Source organism: Pongo pygmaeus, chromosome 10 (assembly GCF_028885625.2).
Source record: "Pongo pygmaeus isolate AG05252 chromosome 10, NHGRI_mPonPyg2-v2.0_pri, whole genome shotgun sequence".
In the NCBI taxonomy this organism is placed as follows: Eukaryota; Metazoa; Chordata; class Mammalia; order Primates; family Hominidae; genus Pongo; species Pongo pygmaeus.
In genome coordinates, this window is record NC_072383.2 from 22,863,045 (window position 1) to 22,882,501 (window position 19,457).

The 19,457-nt window shown below is 36.9% G+C and overlaps 1 protein-coding gene across 5 annotated transcripts in view; it reads right to left on the bottom strand.

The window, feature by feature from the left end:
* ABCC9 (ATP binding cassette subfamily C member 9) overlaps nt 1–19,457 on the bottom strand; it is a 149,907-nt gene that overhangs the window by 34,462 nt on the left and 95,988 nt on the right. For all 5 annotated transcript variants that reach the window (XM_054443897.2, XM_054443900.2, XM_063672485.1 and 2 more), the window contains 6 exons: nt 16,877–16,973; nt 14,368–14,597; nt 13,535–13,683; nt 13,251–13,320; nt 11,069–11,226; nt 4,048–4,140 (listed from right to left, as the gene is read on the bottom strand). In XM_054443897.2, coding sequence (XP_054299872.1) covers nt 4,048–4,140; nt 11,069–11,226; nt 13,251–13,320; nt 13,535–13,683; nt 14,368–14,597; nt 16,877–16,973 — 797 coding nt within the window. The remainder of the gene's footprint in view (nt 1–4,047; nt 4,141–11,068; nt 11,227–13,250; nt 13,321–13,534; nt 13,684–14,367; nt 14,598–16,876; nt 16,974–19,457) is intronic.

Consider the following 19,457-nt stretch of genomic DNA (forward strand, 5'->3'; position numbering starts at 1 on the left):
CATGTCCATGTTCTGATTTCCAATTAATTTTTTAACCCTCTGAATTTTGCCTTCAATTCTCTCCACTTTATCATTACTGTTCTTGCTAAGGTTATCAATAGCTTCATGGTTGCCATATCCAATGGACACTTTTAATTCTTTTTTATTCTTCTTTTATGTTGTTATTACTATTGACCATTCAATTTCTTTTTAAAATGCTCACTTGATTAACTCCAATGACACCACTATCCTGATTTTTTGCCTGCTACTTAGATGGATTATTTTCTCAACTGGTCTGAATTCCTCTCCCTTAGTAGGAAGATGGATTCTGCCCTATTAAGTGTTAACATTTGGCACTTATATGTCATTGAGGTCTTGGAAGGAAATGGACAAGACTGAATTAAGGTGCATTACAGTGGTGTTGCCTAGGGTAATATGCATCAAACACAGGTAGAGCAGTCCCTTAGGCTTTCCAGACCTGTCCTTGACCTGGGTAGAGCTGCTACAGGTAAAGGTTTACTTACCAGAAGGTGCCATTTGGATAAAGGGCTATCAGAAATTTCAGCTGACCACTTAATGGCCTTTAATGGCCTCTAGGGAGGCAAAGTGCTTGGGTGCTGGCCTCTCCTATCTGGATATATGTGTGTGTGTATATATATCCATTTGGTATTTGTGGTCAGGAATCGAATGTGTCTTTTTCCATCCATCTGCTCCTTTCATATTATATATCCAGAAGAATAAAAGTGGGGCTGAAAATGATATATATATGACTTATACATATAGCATACATAACATTATATATATACACACACACACACACACACACACACAAACACACAGAGTGCACACATGAGGAGAGAGCCCAGTGAACTGATCTTTGCCACCATTAACTTCTCACTCATAGGATAGTTGATCTTTACAGGGACCAACTTGCTAAAATAGTAGTCACAACATCAAGATTGCCAAGACGTAGACCCTCCTCCCACAAACAAGGCATTGGTTTGGATTTGATGGCATCAGGCTGGCCTGTGTTGGGGTTGGCCAGAAGCAGGAGGAGCTCAATAGGATTTTTAGTTGAAAGACTGAGACCATGACAAGGGGCAACATAAACCCTTCCCCTTTACTGAGCAAGCTGACTGGGAACAGAATTCAAACAGTCTGTCCAAATTAGGAGGGCTGGAAGCAGATGTTGAAGTAAACAGCCATGGAGATATTAGCAGAAAGTAGTAGGTTGAGCAATGAAGTGTCCTTTAATTTATTCAAAAAACATCTGGACACCTACTATGTGACTGACTCTGTCAATATTCTAAAGATTAAGATGAAGGACACATTACCAGCTCTTAAGTAGCTCCCAATCTTGTAGAGGAATGCAAACACACAAACAGTTGATTATGATGCAGTGTGCTAAGTTTAGGATGCAACTTAACAGAGATCTAAGAAGGACATGGACTCTACATTCTAACATTCAGAGAAGGCTTACCACAGTAGATGATAATCATGGACTGATATTTCAGCAATGAGATGGGCACTGGTTAGCCAAATATAAAAGGATATTGGGAGGGACAAGTAATACAACCTATCTTACTCTTAACCTAAGAGGACCAGCTTTGTTTAATGAGGCAGCAATTGGCAGATCATATTTTCCACAGGATCTTTTTTATCTACTTGTTCTTTAAGTGCTGGTAGTCTGAAATTTTTCTGCAAGCTCCTCTTTTCTTAATCTACACCATCTCCCTCAGCAATCAAATCCATGGGCAAAACTTTATTATCCATAAAAGAATGATACTCAAACCTGTATCTTCTGCCATTAGATATCTCTTAGACATCAGACCTGTATACCAAAATGATCAAAAAAATGTCCCGCTGGATATCTCATTACTACCTACACCTGTTCATAACCAGACTCATGAACTCCTTCTCCAATCCTCCACATCATCTTCAATTTCCTAACTTGGAAAACTACCTACTCATGGGAATCAGAAACTTAGAAGGAATCACCTTCAACTTCTCCCTCAACCTTACTCTTCACATTCAATTTGCCCCTAAATTTCATTGTTCCCACTTCCTAAATATTCCTTAAATCTGTGCTTTCTCTCCCGGTCCTTAGTTCCTTATCCTGCCTTTGTAATCTCTCATGTGGACCACTGCAACAGCCTCCTGGAGTCTCCTTGCCTTGGGCGTTAACCATCCCCAGTTCATAGTAGTATCCCAGAGTTATTGTGATGAACACAACTCTGATCATATCACTTTCCTGCTCAAAATTCTTCAGTGACTACCACACATTGAAAGAATCCAGTCTAAGTTATTTAAAGGTACTTATCAATGCCCTTTATGTACTGGCCTCTACTATGGTTTCAAGCCTCATCGCCATAGCCACCTTCTCTGTACTTAATCTATGTTCCAACAGTACTGGCCTCTTTTGATTTCCATATAAAATAGAAATCTTTATGTTTTCATACATCTGTTACATCTTCTTTGAATATTCTATCTCCTGTATCTGCCAGGTCAATTATTCCTCATTCAAAGATTTGTTTTTCAATAATTATCTCCCCATTCCTTCTAGACAGAGTGCTACCCTGCTCTCTGACACAGTTGTTTCTTGTGATATTAGACTATGTATCATGCCATGTTGCTATTTTTTTCTTAAACCCTCTCTTCTACTAGGCTATGAGCTCCTTAACACAGCCCATGTTAGCTACTTAGTCAATATATATTTATTGAGCACTTACTTAGTCCCAGGCACTTCTCCCAGCTAATGATGCTACAACAACAAAAAAAGAAAAAGCGTGGGATGATCTGATAGGGCTTACATTCCAGTTGGAAAGGATAGATAACTTGTAAACAAATAAAAAAGATGATTTAAAATACTCAGATAAATATCACAAAGGAAATAAAAAGGATAACATGGCAGGTGTATGTGGAGAGGATGCGGGGAGGGAGGGCAACAGTGCCACTTTTTGCTGGTTGGAAATGAAAGGCCGTGTCTTTTTAGTCTTTATATACCTACAGCAAGAATAGTACCTGGCATATGTTCAGTACTCAAATATTTCTTAAATAAATTGAATTAAAAGGACTTATTTGGTGAAAAAAGTAATCTTTAATACAGTGTACATATTAATACCAGTGATCATGCTGGTTATTGGAATATAAATTTCATGTTAATATCTACCTTCAATGTCAATAAGTAATTTTGACATCTCCAATAAATGGGATTGCATATTATGATGGAAAAACATACCAGTGCAGAAAGCGTGAATGCTTCATGATGCCACCTACATAGATTATGTACACGTGCTGTGGAACATAATGTTTTGGATAGTTGTCTCTTTATATTCTACTCTGTGACCCAATTCTATATTTAAAAATAAATTTCATAGGTTAGAAAAATCTCTGGTTAAAATCTATATATACTTGCGATTAGGATTTCAGAAAGATATAACACTAAAATATCAATTTTCTAGATTAAATGAAATATTCATTAATATCACCTTCTTTGCTAATCTGACTTGAACAGGAAAATTGGGATAGGTAATTTTTTGAAAGTAAACACTCTTGATCAAAAGTTTAGGTTATTCCTCTGTTTACAAACCTTGAAGAAAAAGGATTAAATTCTAAAACAACTTTGGTGTAATAGTATTCCTTTTGTGAGAATTATTATTACTGTTATTATTATTTATACATTTATTTTAACTTGTTTATTGGATGCTTCTTCAATAGTCAATGTGGTTAATACTTCACAGGGATAATCTTAACTAGTCCAATGACACTAAGAAGCAAAATTGACTTTCTCCATTTAATAGATGAGGAGACCAAGGTTAGGGAATTCAGATGCCTTATCCTAGTCACACAGCTAGTATTTTTCCTATCTGTTGCTTCATCCTTTATTATAGTTAGCATTTTGGATGAGTAAACTCTAACTCTGATCATTTACACCACATTTTTCTTATTCCTGTCAGGCACACAATGGGGAGATCAAACAAAATGAAAGCAATGATCAGTTATTTGTAGAAAAATATTTGTTGATGATGTAATTGCCTAGTCAGCTAATATAAAAATGTGTTTACTCACCTAAAGGCCCGAATGGTGGTGAGTCCTTCTGCTGTTTCTGAGAAGTGACAGAGCAGAGGGAGCTGGGTACTATCGTCAAGTTCCTGGAGGTCCCTAGTAGAGAGAGGGGCAAAAATAAACTTCTTGTGCATCCAGACTCGAAGACTACCATGTTTATTCTTTAAGAGAAAGTTATTTTGTCACTGTATTTGTTTTCCTCATTGAAATTTTTTCCCCTAGCACTCAGTTAACAAAAACATCAACAGCTTACAATCTAAAGAGGAAGAGAAAGATGGGTATATAATGAATACAGGTAGAGGCTGAACATAATGTGTTGTACAAAACTATCATCTCTGTGTAACAGCCAAAGTAAACTGCTACAGGATTCAATGGAATGAGCACTTAATTCATACTTAGGACATTGGTGGGATTTTCCTTAAGCAGGTAGAATTTAGGCGAGACCTTAAGCTTGATGAGGGCTTCTACAAAATAGACAAGAAGAAGAATAACAAGAACAAGCACTGGTGTCTGAAGAATCTTGCAAGTTCAATCTGTCTGGTGCCCAGAGTCCTTTAGGGCTGTTGTAGTGGGAAGAGGCTATGTAAAGGATATGGCCTTGTAAGGGTGACAGTGGATTGTAGAAACATCCTTAATGGGCTGATAAAAAATCACTGAAGACTAGAAATAAGGTAATCTGGCCGGGCGCGGTGGCTCATACCTGTAATCCCAGCACTTTGAGAGGCCGAGGCAGGTGGATCACTTGAGGCCAGGAGTTTGAGACCAGCCTGGCCAACATGGCATAACCCTGTCTCTATCAAAAAATTAGCCAGCCGTGGTGATGCACACCGGTAATCCCAGCTACTCAGGAGGCTGAGGCAGGAGAATCACTTGAACCCAAGAGGCAGAGGTTGAAGTGAGCCAAGATCACTCCACTGCACTCCAGCCTGGGTGACAAAGCCTGACTGCTGTCTCAAAAATAAAACAGAAAGAAGGTAATCAGAGCTGTCGTTTAATCCTTTAATCAACATAACTTGGGAGACAATGTACAGGATGAAAGAGAATGGGTGAGTGAGGAAGATCAGTTCATATAGTCCATATAAGAGGTTTTTAAAAAAATGTTCAGAATTAGTGTGATGCTGGTCAAGTTTAAAATAAGAAGTAGGGGAATGTGAGACAGTCAGAAGCAGCCCTATTTGCTGTAATGATCAGTTAGTTTTCACAGGGTGAACAAGAGTCACATATAGCTTGGCTATTTCTAGTTTAACGGACTTGAAAAGTGACAGTGCTTACCACAGTGGCAGTCAGGGGTACAGAAGACATTTGGAGGGAAAAGATAATGAGTTTAGTTTTGGGCACAGTGAGTTTGAATCCTTGCCTTCATGGAACTTCCATTCACAGTTTCTCTAAGGAACCACAGGTACATAAAACACAGACATATACTGAATGAATGGAAATGCCTGAATCTGACCCTTTTGATAAAGATATATTCATGACAACTTTTCTTTAAACCATATGAGCTAGAATTTATAGAAGATAGGCTAACAGTTATACCACATGTTTCAATGCATTCCATTTTTTACTTTTCAGACCTTTTTTCCTGCCCTTCTCTAGGTTTTTGGGGTTAAGATTAGAGAAGTAGTGTTGGCATTCACCTGTGAGGGTCAACTGAACGGATGAACATGGTTCCATAATCTTCAACAATTAACTTACGCCATTCCTGGCTGCCAGTGTAGTCTAGTTCCCAAAACAAATGCAAGTCTTTTCAAAGTAGAGTTTCTAAAATGGATTCCCTCATTCAGAATTTTCACATGGGGATTGGGGGAAAGAAAGAAGGAATGTGAATAGTCTGTTATTTTTAAACATAAAACCAAATGGCTATTTGTAAATCTGACATAAGCAACAGGTGGTCACTACATTGAGGTTTAGAGTGAAGGAAAAATACTGTGGAAAGAGGAAGCTTTGTTTATAAAACTGTGTTTGATAAAACCAAAGAGGTGAGGGCACAGCTTGATCTTGTATTCTTCAAGAAGGAAACAGTTACTTACAAAGCTAAGCATGCATTTGATCCATGATTTTAAATATTCATTTTTTCAGAGCATTTCCTGTAGCTAGTTCCCCACTTAAGTTCTCTTTAGTGTATACAAAAATGGCGTGTTAAGCTGCCTGAGCTTTTCAACATGGATGAGTTCTAAAGAACCTCAGCATCTAGAAGGATCCTTGTCTGTGAGGTTTAATATCATATGGTTATATTTGCTAACTTTCAGATAATTTCAAACAAGAGTAGTGTACAATCCATTGTCAATATTAATTCTTTAAAATAACCGTCCTCTCCATACTTTAGTCTCTAACAGATTATTCTCACTGATGATGAATAGAATTTACAATTCAAATTGGTAATGGACTAGGAATATTTTCCTAAACTTTGCACTCCATTTGTTTTGATAAAAGGCAATAATAGGACCAAATGAGTATGTGATTAAAGTAAGACACGACTGACATCAGTGTTGAGAAGGCAAGGACAGATTTGGAAACCATCAGCAGTAATGAAATAACTCTGAACCTCTTTGCCCGACCAGCAAGTAGACCAACAATAGTATCAGAAGAAAAGAAATGTGAATTGATTACTAGCTTCTCCGTTTTGATCAGAATTTGCTGCAAGCAAAGACGATGAGTCTAGGGATGAAAAAACAGACTAAATATGGATCCCTAACATTTCAAGGACCCTAATTCATAGCTAATAATAGAGAAACAACTATTTCTTCAAATTATGAAATGTTATATGATATATTCAGAGGTTCCCAACTACAATTTTTCTTTTCTTCTTATCTTCCCCTACTTTCTTTCACTTTCCTTGCACTCAAGTCATATTAACATTTTCAATTTCCTGAATAAACTCAATACCTACTTCCTTATTCTAGGACTTATCCACATATTAGGATTACTTTGTATATGTTTTATCTTCATTAGAGACTATACATTTCTTGAGAACAGGTCCTTGTCATATTGATCTCTTCACCTGTCAAGTGGCTTAACACAGCTATTTGCAACAATCAGTGCTTAGTATTTGTTGAAATAACAAACTTTACTATATACAGCAGGGTTTCAAAGTTAAACTGGAAATTTTATTTTATTTTATTTTATTTTTTTTAATTTTATTATTATTATACTTTAAGTTTTAGGGTACATGTGCACAACGTGCAGGTTTCTTACATATGTATACATGTGCCATATTGGTGTGCTGCACCTTGTCATTTAGCATTAGGTATATCTCCTAATGCTATCCCTCCCCACTCCCCCCACCCCACAACAATCCCTGGTGTGTGATGTTCCCCTTCCTGTGTCCATGTGTTCTCATTGTTCAATTCCCACCTATGAGTGAGAACATGCGGTGTTTGGTTTTTTCTCCTTGCAATAGTTTGCTGAGAATGATGGTTTCCAGTTTCATCTATGTCCCTACAAAGGACATGAATTCATCATTTTTCATGGCTGCATAGTATTCCATGGTGTATATGTGCCACGTTTTCTTAATCCAGTCTATTATTGTTGGACATTTGGGTTGGTTCCAAGTCTTCGCTATTGTGAATAGTGCCACAATAAACATACGTGTGTATGTGTCTTTATAGCAGCATGATTTATACTCCTTTGGGTATATACCCAGTAATGGGATGGCTGGGTCAAATGGTATTTCTAGTTCTAGATCCCTGAGGAATCGCCACACCGACTTCCACAACGGTTGAACTAGTTTACATTCCCACCAACGGTGTAAAAGTGTTCCTATTTCTCCACATCCCCTCCAGCACCTGTTGTTTCCTGACTTTTTAATGATCGCCATTCTAACTGGTGTGAGATGGTATCTCATTGTGGTTTTGATTTGCATTTCTCTGATGGCCAGTGATGATGAGCATTTTTTCATGTGTTTTTTGGCTGCATAAATGTCTTCTTTTGAGAAGTGTCTGTTCATATCCTTTGCCCACTTTTTGATGGGGTTGTTTGTTTTTTTCTTGTAAATTTGTTGGAGTTCATTGTAGATTCTGGATGTTAGCCCTTTGTCAGATGAGTAGGTTGCAAGAATTTTCTCCCATTCTGTAAGTTGCCTGTTCACTCTGATGGTAGTTTCTTTTGCTGTGCAGAAGCTCTTTAGTTTAATTAGATCCCATTTGTCAATTTTGGCTTTTGTTGTCATTGCTTTTGGTGTTTTAGACATGAAGTCCTTGCTATGTCCTGAATGGTATTGCCTAGGTTTTCTTCTAGGGTTTTTATGGTTTTAGGTCTAACGTTTAAGTCTTTAATCCATCTTGAATTAATTTTTGTATAAGGTGTAAGGAAGGAATCCAGTCTCAGCTTTCTACATATGGCTAGCCAGTTTTCCCAGCACCATTTATTAAATAGGGAATCCTTTCCCCATTTCTTGTTTTTGTCAGGTTTGTCAAAGATCAGATAGTTGTAGATATGCGGCATTATTTCTGAGGGCTCTGTTCCATTCCATTGGTCTATGTCTCTGTTTTGGTACCAGTACCATGTTGTTTTGGTTACTGTAGCCTTGTAGTATAGTTTGAAGTCAGGTAGTGTGATGCCTCCAGCTTTGTTCTTTTGGCTTAGGATTGACTTGGCGATGCAGGCTCTTTTGTGGTTCCATATGAACTTTAAAGTAGTTTTTTCCAATTCTGTGAAGAAAGTCATTGGTAGCTTGATGGGGATGGCATTGAATCTATAAATTACCTTGGGCAGTATGGCCATTTTCACGATATTGATTCTTCCTACCCATGAGCATGGAATGTTCTTCCATTTGTTTGTATCCTTTTTTATTTCATTGAGCAGTGGTTTGTAGTTCTCCTTGAAGAGATCCTTCACATCCCTTGTAAGTTGGATTCCTAGGTATTTTATTCTCTTTGTAGCAATTGTGAATGGGAGTTCACTCATGATGTGGCTCTCTGTTTGTCTGTTATTGGTGTATAAGAATGCTTGTGATTTTTGCACATTGATTTTGTATCCTGAGATTTTGCTGAAGTTGCTTATCAGCTTAAGGAGATTTTGGGCTGAGATGATGGGGTTTTCTAGATATACAATCATGCCATCTGCAAACAGGGACAATTTGACTTCCTCTTTTCCTAATTGAATACCCTTTATTTCCTTCTCCTGCCTGATTGCCCTGGCCAGAACTTCCAACACTATGTTTAATAGGAGTGGTGAGAAAGGGCATCCCTGTCTTGTGCCAGTTTTCAAAGGGAATGCTTCCAGTTTTTGCCCATTCAGTATGATATTGGCTGTGGTTTTGTCATAGATAGCTCTTATTATTTTGAGATACGTCCCATCAATACCTAATTTATCAAGGGTTTTTAGCATGAAGCGTTGTTGAATTTTGTCAACGGCCGCCTTTTCTGCATCTATTGAGATAATCATGTGGTTTTTGTCTTTGGTTCTGTTTATATGCTGGATTACGTTTATGGGTTTGCGTAGGTTGAACCAGCCTTGCATCCCAGGGATGAAGCCCACTTGATTATGGTGGATAAGTTTTTTGATGTGCTGCTGGATTCGGTTTGCCAGTATTTTACTGAGGATTTTTGCATCAATGTTCATCAAGGATATTGGTCTAAAATTCTCTTTTTTTGTTTTGTCTCTGCCAGGCTTTGGTATCAGGATGATGCTGGCCTCATAAAATGAGTTAGGGAGGATTCCTTCTTTTTCTATTGATCGGAATAGTTTCAGAAGGAATGGTACCAGCTCCTCCTTGTACCTCTGGTAGAATTGGGCTGTGAATCCATCTGGTCATGGACTTTTTTTGGTTAGTAAGCTATTGATTATTGCCTCAATTTCAGAGCCTGTTATTGGTCTATTCAGAGATTCAACTTCTTCTTGGTTTAGTCTTGGGAGGATGTATGTGTCAAGGAATTTATCAATTTCTTCTAGATTTTCTAGTTTATTTGTGTAGAGGTGTTTATAGTATTCTCTGATGGTAGTTTGACAGCTGGTATTATATTTAATTTATTCAACATCTCAGTAAATGACAAATCGTAAACGAATAATTTTTTCCCATTGTAGAGTATAATAATATTAAATCACTTACTCTTTGGGATTATGTTTGTGGTTTTCTTTTTTTTTTTTTTTGAGACAGAGTCTCACTCTGTCACCCAGGCTAGAGTATAGTGGCATGATCTCGGCTCACTGCAAGCTCTGCCTCCTGGGTTCAAGCGATTCTACCGCCTCAGCCTCCTGAGTAGCTGGGATTACAGGTGGGTGCCACCACCCCTGGCTAATTTTTGTATTTTTAGTAGAGACGGGGTTTCACCATGTTGGTCATGCTGGTCTCAAACTCCTGACCTCATGATCTGCCCGCCTCGGACTCCCAAAGTGCTGGGATTACAGGCATGGGCCACCACTCCTGGCCTATGTTTGATTTTTTGTTTTCTATTAATGTCATGTTCAGAAAAAGGACCATGGAATGACAAATTTGGCAGTCTTAGAACTCAAAACTCAATAGATCAATCCACATGTTAATATATGTCCAGGGCTAGGTAAGACCCAGACAACCAATTATAGGTATAATTATAATATTAATTGATACCTAAATGAATCATGATGTCAGGATAGATTTCATCATGTTACATATAGGTTGCATTTCTAAATTCCACATCTTATCTTGAAAAACACTACAGCAAATGTAGATCACAGTAAATTGAATACAATTGTCCCCATGGGGAAGCGATTCCAGGACCTCCCGTGGATACCAAAATCTGCAGATGCTCAAGTCCCTTATATAAAATGGGTGGCATTTGCATATAACCTACATACATCATCCCATATACTTTAAGTCATCGGTATGTTACTTATTCTACCTAATTCAATGGCAGCACATCACACATCGCTTCATCAGTGTGTATTCAGTGTAGTACCCGGCACATGACAAATTCAAGTTTTGTTTTTTGGAACTTCGTGGAATGTTTTCTTTCCAAATATTTTTGATCTGTTGTTGGCAGAACCCATGAATGGAGAGGGCTGACCATAGATAAGCTTTTGAAAATGAGTGGGACGCTGTTTTACTTACTTAGAGGCAACCCGAAAGTATTTCTGGATAAAATAAAAGGCGACACCAAGGGGCAGGAGAGCAACCAGGAACACAGGAGTAGCATAAGAAATCATCCCAATGGCAGACAGGCAGAGCAGTGTTGAGCGAGTTAGAGATTCCAGGGTTGGAGGGATGTGCTATTAGGGTAGTTTAAAAGGAAAATATGATTAGCCCAATGAAATATTGGCTACAATGTAACAAAAATATCTATTTTTATGTTGACACTTAGTTATACAGTTAGCTACCAAAGTAGTGTATAAGCATGTTCATCCTAAGCAATTCTTCACTCAATTCCCATAGTTTATTATGTCTATTTATCTATTAACATGTCATTGATTAGTTGTCTATCTACCTATTTATATTGGGTGTTTTATGTAAATGACACTGTACTACAAATATTATTCATTCATGTGTTTGTTTACTGAGCAAGACAGACTGTAAATCTTCCCATGGCAGTGTATGCAAATCTATTTCTTTTTAATGGTTGCATAGTATTAGCTTATTTAGCTATTCCTCTACTGTAATACATTTAAATTAATTTTCTGTAATTGCTTCCTCATATCCTTTGGGCTTTTTTGAGTGAATTAATTTTTCCTTATTGATTTTTAGATGCTCTGTATATATTATGTTTATTTAAAAAAATTTGCAAATTTTTCTTCCCAGTTATCTATTGTATTTAAATTTATCTTTGGTGCTTTTAGCTCAATCACAATTTAAAGTTTTCTATAGTCATTTCTGTTGACTTGTGGGCTCAAAAGTAACCTATTTTCCTTATTGTTTCTTAGTTCTTTGTCTTACTCAGAAAGACCTTTCCCACCCCAAGATTCTGAAACTATTTTCCTACATTACTTTATAGCTTTGTGTTTTAATATGGCCACCTCTATGCTATATGCATTTGCTTTGTATTTTTTGGATAGCTAATTATCCCAATATCCTTTGTTGAAAAATTAATCCTTTCCTTATTAAGATGCCACATTTATACTGTTAAATTTCTACATATGATGGAGTTTTTGAATTCTCCATGCTGCTCTTTTGACCTATTTGTCTTCTGCAATTAACAGAGTGCTTGAATTTTGTAGTATTTTAAAAATATCTAATAGGGAAATTCTTTCTCTTTACAGGATTGTTATGACTTCTGGGATTGCTGAACATATTTTCTTCGCATTAAGTTTATTTCTGTTTTTATAGGTTTTGTTGTTACGAACGGAGTTTTTCACTATTTTCTTAAATTGGTGTAGAGGAAGTTGCTGCTTTTCATATGATCTATCTTATGTAGATACTCTGCTGAATTTTCTAATTGGTTATTTATTTTACTAATTATTTTGAATTCTCTAAGTAACAATCATGTCATCTTCTAAATAATGAGTGTTTCATTTCTTCTTTTCTAATGTGTATTCCTTAGAAAGGTTTTAGGTGCAGTCTGACCTAACACCAATGCCATGAAAACATCAAAACTTCTCAACATACTCTGCAGTCAGCTGCATGCATCAACCCTCTTTCTAAATTGAGGGCCATTTTGGTGTTCCTAGTGCTACTCTGGAAAGTCAGAAAAGGCAAGGGCTGGATTTGATGAATTCCTTTCTCAGTCATCCAAAAGGTTCCACTTATAGAGTGATATAATTTCAGAGTTTGATGTCTTTTATTTCAAACAAACTTTTAGATTCCTAAGGATCTTAAGGCTAAACTTGGCATTCCTGGAATTTTTCCTAAAGTATCACACCATCTGAAGCTTCAAGAACCAATCTAATAAAAGTAAAGTACTTTAGGACGGCTTGGCATCCCATCCTTCACTTCTGAAAGAAATTCTGCATGAATACTAAACTTTTAAGAACTTTATACTGTGAATGCTGATACGACATTAATCAAAACAATTTTTTAAATCAAAAATTTTAAATGTTCAATCATTCTTTACTATTTCTCTTTACTTTGTGATGGTTCTCCAAGTATCTTCTTCTACATGTAACAATTAGTCTAAGATTTTCCTTTAAGATTTCATTCTAGATATCATTTGCATGTATTATATTGATATAAATACAAATGGGCCTTTATTTAAATTTTAGAAATCCTCTATTGTTAATAGGAATTATGCTTTATCTTAAAATGCTATTTAGCTTACATTGCAAAACTAATTTTTGAACTTGGAAGTAGCCCAGTTACTCACCTGATCAATGATATTAGTATCAGCTGAAAAGCGATTGAGAATCAGTCCCAGGGGTGTGGTATCAAAAAACCTAGGCAATAAACAGATGGAAGTATATGATAATACTAAACTATTTGGAACCTGGACATTGCTGATGGGCATCTTAGTGTCATGAAAATGAGAATCTCCCTATTCATTTGCTCAAGGACTAAAGAAATTCTTCAAACTTTCACATTTCACTTAAATTGAAAAATGCATGTTTTTATCATTTTATGTGTGGGAGTGAGAAATAACCACTGTTTTACCTTATTGGTCCAAGAATTATCTTATTGAGAAGGTTGTGATGAAGATTTTTGGCAGCTGTGAGACCCATCCATTCTACAGTGAGGGATGTCACAAGGCAAAGGAAAATGCCTGCTCCACAAAGTATGCTAAAGCCAGCCACATAGTAAGTCTAAAAAGCAACCAACACAAAAAGCACATAGCAAATTATCAATGGAGTTCTTTCTTACTAGAAAACCAAATGTCAATGTCAGACAAGATTGTTTTCTTCGTTATTTTGCATGCATTTAGATGGTTGAACGAATGCAATTTTTTGAGGCCCAGGATAGTATCCCTACCATAATTCCCCAGGCCAAGCCTCCACCTGCTCCCTTCACTAGCCTTCAAGGCTTGCTTAAAAGCAGATGAAGAGAAGGAGTTTGTTTTCAGGTTTGGGGCATATTCTTGGCTTTCTATGTTGTAGAGCTCACTTTTCTCATTCCTAGTCTCAAAATGACCAGCTAATACACTGATGTAGGTAGTTAACATCAAATACCATAAGAACAAATACAAAAAGGTCCTATATATGTGTGTATATAACATATATAAAAATATATGTGTAAACACCCTTGAATACAAGTCTAAACATTATATTTAAATATTTCTTATGATAAACTTTGAAAGTATTAATAATAGCTTCTATTTTAACATTTTTGATAGTTTATTCTATTTCAGGTCCTGTTGTAATTATTAACTTATTAAATTATCACAGAAGTCCTATGGCATTTGGGATATAAGCATCTAACTAGATAAGAAGGTATCACTGTTAATCTCAATATTTCCTTGATGATTTAAAAACAAAACCGAACAATTGTACCTGATCAGCTTTTCCAGTATTGTTTATACTGTACTCCGATGTCCATGTGGCTAGCCAATAGTCTATAGCTACAATGACTGAATGCTTCAAAAGCTTAGAGAAAATCATCAGGATGAGCAGGAAGAATCCTCCAGATGTCAGGTAGCGCCAGCAGGTTTTCCATGGCATTTTAGTCCTGAGCCTCATTACAGTGGACATGTTATCATCCTCATCTTCCTCCTCTTCTTCCTCTACACACAAAAAACTTTTGTTTAAGCATCAGATGGGTACCAGCTAGATATAATTTTTATTGCTCCACAAATAGTATATAAACATCCGTACATTTATAAAAATGTAAGCATTAGTATTGAAGTTTTAAATGCTTTTAGCAGGGCAAACCTCATTTCTTTCTGAAAATAGGTGAAAAATGAATGAATGAATGAGTGATAAAATAAATATAAAATCTATGTCTGGATGAGACTGTTTGCTGATTTACCGCACATCAAATTGACTGGAAGAAACTTACAAAGTTATTGAAGGAATTGTGTTGCCAACAAAAACCACATACCTGGCTTACAAACATCTACAATATTTTGACCTGCAAATTTCTGAATTTATAAAGCTGCACCAGGAGGGAATAAGCTCTGAAATCTGTGCATAGCACAAGAGGGCATACTCCATGCTGTCTATGGCCCCAAGGAGGAAACTTCCAGTGGGCAAACCCAGGGGACACAAAGGATAATGGGCCAGGAATTCCTCTCAGATGTTTAAACCATCTAGAAACTCCAAGATGGGCTTCCTTAAGAATGACTCCACTGATAAAGCAGGTTTTGCATTTCCTGACAATCAAAATTTGATCATTTCTATGGTCCAGTGACTGTGTTTCCCATCTTTTGCTTTTCCAAAGGAACTTTATTCATTAAAGTTACCCTGTATGTACTTCACTACTATACTATATACATATCAGGTTGTGGGGAGGAAGGACTTGTCTTTACTTTTTAGGTTATTAGACCACAGGGATCCAAATATGTTTATGATGAGAAGACTGAGCATCACCAAAGATCCTGATATTTGAGCTGGATGCAGTAAATGACTACGTCTCAGAGGATCTCCCCTTTGGCAGGGGTATGTCCTTTGTGTGAGAAGAACAGACTAGAAATTCGCATGATCAAAGAGGTGGACACTTGCACTTTGCTAGCTGTCTCCCCAATACCCATTCTTTGCTTCTATATTAATTGAAATTTAAAGTTGTCCATGGCTGCCCAGCTAAAGACAGCATTTCCTCACATTCCTAGTACTTAATCTTTCCAAGCAGTGACAGAGCCAATAATAAGTAAACAGAAACCATACGTGCAACTCCAAGTCTCTTAAGAGAAAGGAAGTACCCTCTACTTTTCTTCCCCTACTGTTGGCTTGAGCATTCTGATAGGACCTGCAGCAACAAACTAATAAGTAATATGTACTGTAATTGGCTCTTCAACATACATTACTTCATTTATCCTGTAAGCAAGGTGCTATTACCTTATTTTATACCTGAGAATATGGATTAACACAGCAAGCCAAGGGCACAGTCAGCATCCCCACTGAAACACTGAACAGAATAATTGGGTACAACTCCACTCTTGTAGCCCATTAGAAATAATTTGTGTAGATTTCTAGAAGCTGATGTCTGTTTACAGCACCAAAAATTCTTTAAGAACATTTCTAATCATGGAAATTGAAAGTAAAATTTAGCCTTCATTCATTAATTCATTCACTCAATGAATATTTGTTGAAACACAGAAATATAAAAGTAGCACATTTTGGTGCTATTTGGCTTGAAATGAACATTTTCTCTGTTTTTTAATTGGTTGGTAGAAATGCAGGCATAAGCAAAAATTACAAAGGGAAATGAGGCATAATGCATTTACTCTATTGACTTAAAAGCTGGTGGTTTATCTCACAACATTCTTGGCAATGAATGTCAAAGCAGTGTAATTATTTCATCTCATTCCTCACATTTCCTGTCAATCTTTTTTTCCCAGTACACCTTATCAGATCCGGAAAATTGAAACATAATAAATGGCGTTCTAATTTTCTTTTCCTTCATGGCTATATTGTCATGAAAACCTCATGAAGACAAACTGAATGAATCAAATATAGCTACTTCAAAATGCCATATTTCCCCTTTATTACTTGTTTCTGAAGGATTGAAATTTTCTTAAGTAGATTTGGTCATTATACTAGACAATTTCAATTTTTCTGAACAAAAGTCTAGATCTATTTAGAATCCACTGCCATTTCCTTTCAAGTCTTTCTCACACATAACAACTGTAGTAAGACACATTCTGTGGAGCCCCTCAAGATGACTGTTGATGGATTATATCCACCTTTCCTTGACTTCTGTTGTTTCCATTTTCAGTATTACTTGATTTAACTTTTTCCCCTTGCAAAGAGGCTTATTATTCCTCCTGGAGACACTCACACATTAAAAAACCCTCACATCCTCTTACCTCATTAGAATGTTCCAGATAAAAGAAAAAAGATCTACCTTCGTCTTCGTCCTCCATTTGGGCTTTGGCTTCTCTTGAATACATGGCCCGTCGGAGAGTTTTCCTCTCTAAAGTAGTTTGGTCAGCTTCCATATCCTACAGTAAACATTATACTATCATGCAAGGAGCTAACACCAATAGGTTGTGACTTATCAATGAATGACTCACATTTGTAAATGGTTAGTTACCTTTACCAATCTCAAGGGCTCTGTGCTCACTCTGGAGATCCACAACTCCTGTCACAGAAGCAGCTGTGGGGGCAGAACTTTAGACTTGTAGGAAGTGCTGCAGTGCTCAAAGGTGTGGGGCAGCACACGAGACCAGGAAAAGCAAGAATGAGATGCTACTGACTCCAGAAGCAGGGTGATATCTCCCTGAGCCCTAAAGCATAGTTCTACCATTGCTACTTATTTTTACATCACATTCAGACTATCCTTGTAATTTTTCTAATTAAGGACTCATTCATGTTAATACATATCTTCCTTCAAAAGAGCACATGGTTCCAAGTTGGTTAAACTGCTGTCAGTCATCCACTATTATGAATTATTAAATCAGAATGAGTTTCTTTAGCATCTCACTAAGGGAGCTGCACAAAAGAAAGGGAATTCAATAGAATCTGAAAGAAGGTAGAGAACGTTGAAGAAAATAGGCAATGAGGATTTTAGGTGCAAGATAATTCTAGGATTTCTGCTAGGATTCTAGCAGTGGAAGAGAAAGCCCTAGGAGGAGAAAATATGCAGAAAGAGAAGGGAAACGTGCCAAAAACAAACTGTGCAGATTTTTAAGAATTGCTGTGAACTTTATCCTGTAGTTAAGAAGGGTAGAAATCATTTCATTTTCTGCATGCCCTGGCTTCCAACACACCAGCTCCCCTGACCTCAGGACTGCAGTAGTAGTATCAGTTCAGTTACAGTGTGGGTTAAATCAGGTTCTACCGGCTGTTCTGGAAAACCAACCATTTCCCCTTTTCTGTGGGGAAATGCATTCTGAACTCTAAACAACTAACCCACAAATTTTGGAATCTATGGTAAATTGGGAGCTTTCTGTATATGCGAATACAAAGAAAAAAAAACCTACACAGTTTTTCTGTTACATCAATAAACCAATAAACCTTTTGTGATTAGTTGCTAGGTAGTGACCTTGGTTGATTTTTTTTGGCCTCATACAACATGTCCGATTTAGGAAACTTTCTATTCTAGAGGATTGTACTACTTCAGATTCTTGGTTAAAAGAGTGAAAACAAAAATGTCTCCTGAATCCCATTTTTAGAGACAGTTTGACCCCAGCTTTAAATTTTGCATAACGATATGAAGACCAACATTTATAAATGAAGCTAAATTAAACACAAAATTAAAGAGGATCCCTGTCTTGTGCATATCATATAATGAAATAAAGTAAACCTTCATACTGAAAAGTAGATTTGATTCCAGTTCGATTCCCCATGCTGTGACCAAAAGGTTTAAGACCTTGGAGACTTAAAAAAACAAATTAACAAACAAACAAAAAACCCCAAACTTTAAAGCAATTTTTCCTAAGAGTAAATGCTCATATTAAGCTCATTATAGGTTAAATGTTTTAAATAGTGATGATACTTGGACTAAGTAAATAAAAATTTAGTTTCATTTATCCAATAAATATTCACTGGGCCAGGCCAGGTGAGGACAGTAGAGAGGGAAGTGAGGAGTGTTAAATAATACCAGTTTATTCTGCTTAACAGCATTAAGAAGATAATGGTTCATGTCATTTAAGCTAATATTTAAATCAGCTAAAAGTGTTAACTCCCTCTCCTTCTTTGTAGTTTTCATTGCTATCTTTTAATCATATTTTTTCCTGTTTAACCCTTAATCCAAAAACTGACAGCTCTTTTTCAAGCACTGCACTAGGAAATTTTGTGCATCCTTCGGTTTCACCTTCCTTCTCCACTTGCTTGATCTGTTCCAGCTCTAGGCCAGACTTTCTCAGCCTTGACAGAGTTGACATTTGAGCTGGACCACTCACTGTTGCGGCGTCTGCCCTGAGCATTGCAGAATGTTGAGCACACTAGATGCTAATAGCATCCCCCCGCCCCAGTTATGACAATAAAAAATGTCTCCAAATGTTGCCAAATGTCCTCTAGGAGGGAAAATTGGCCCGGGTTGATAGGAAACACCCTGTCCTGTCCTATAACAAACTAAACAGAAATCTGTTTGTACAAAAACTTCCCCAAGGTATTGTAGTGATCTTGTTCACAGTGTGATTCTCTCTGGCTGCAGATGAATTCAGGTGCCTGCCTTTTGCTACGTGGCAGTAATCTCCCTCCATCCTGAGATAAGGATTCTGGGCAGGTGCGTGATTCATTCTGGCTTCTACTGGCTGCCATTCTACCTCGTAACTGGATTTACCCTGTCCATACCCTAACTTGCTCCACACCTCCTTCAGTTCATACATAACCCTGTAATGTGTCTTTAATTATACAGCTATGCTATCTCAAGTGATCACTTCATTTCTAAATACAACTTAATGGACTTTCTTTCTGGCTTGCTTAACAGTATTACTATAATATTTAGCCAACAGCTCTCTTTATTTTCCAGCTCTTCTTTC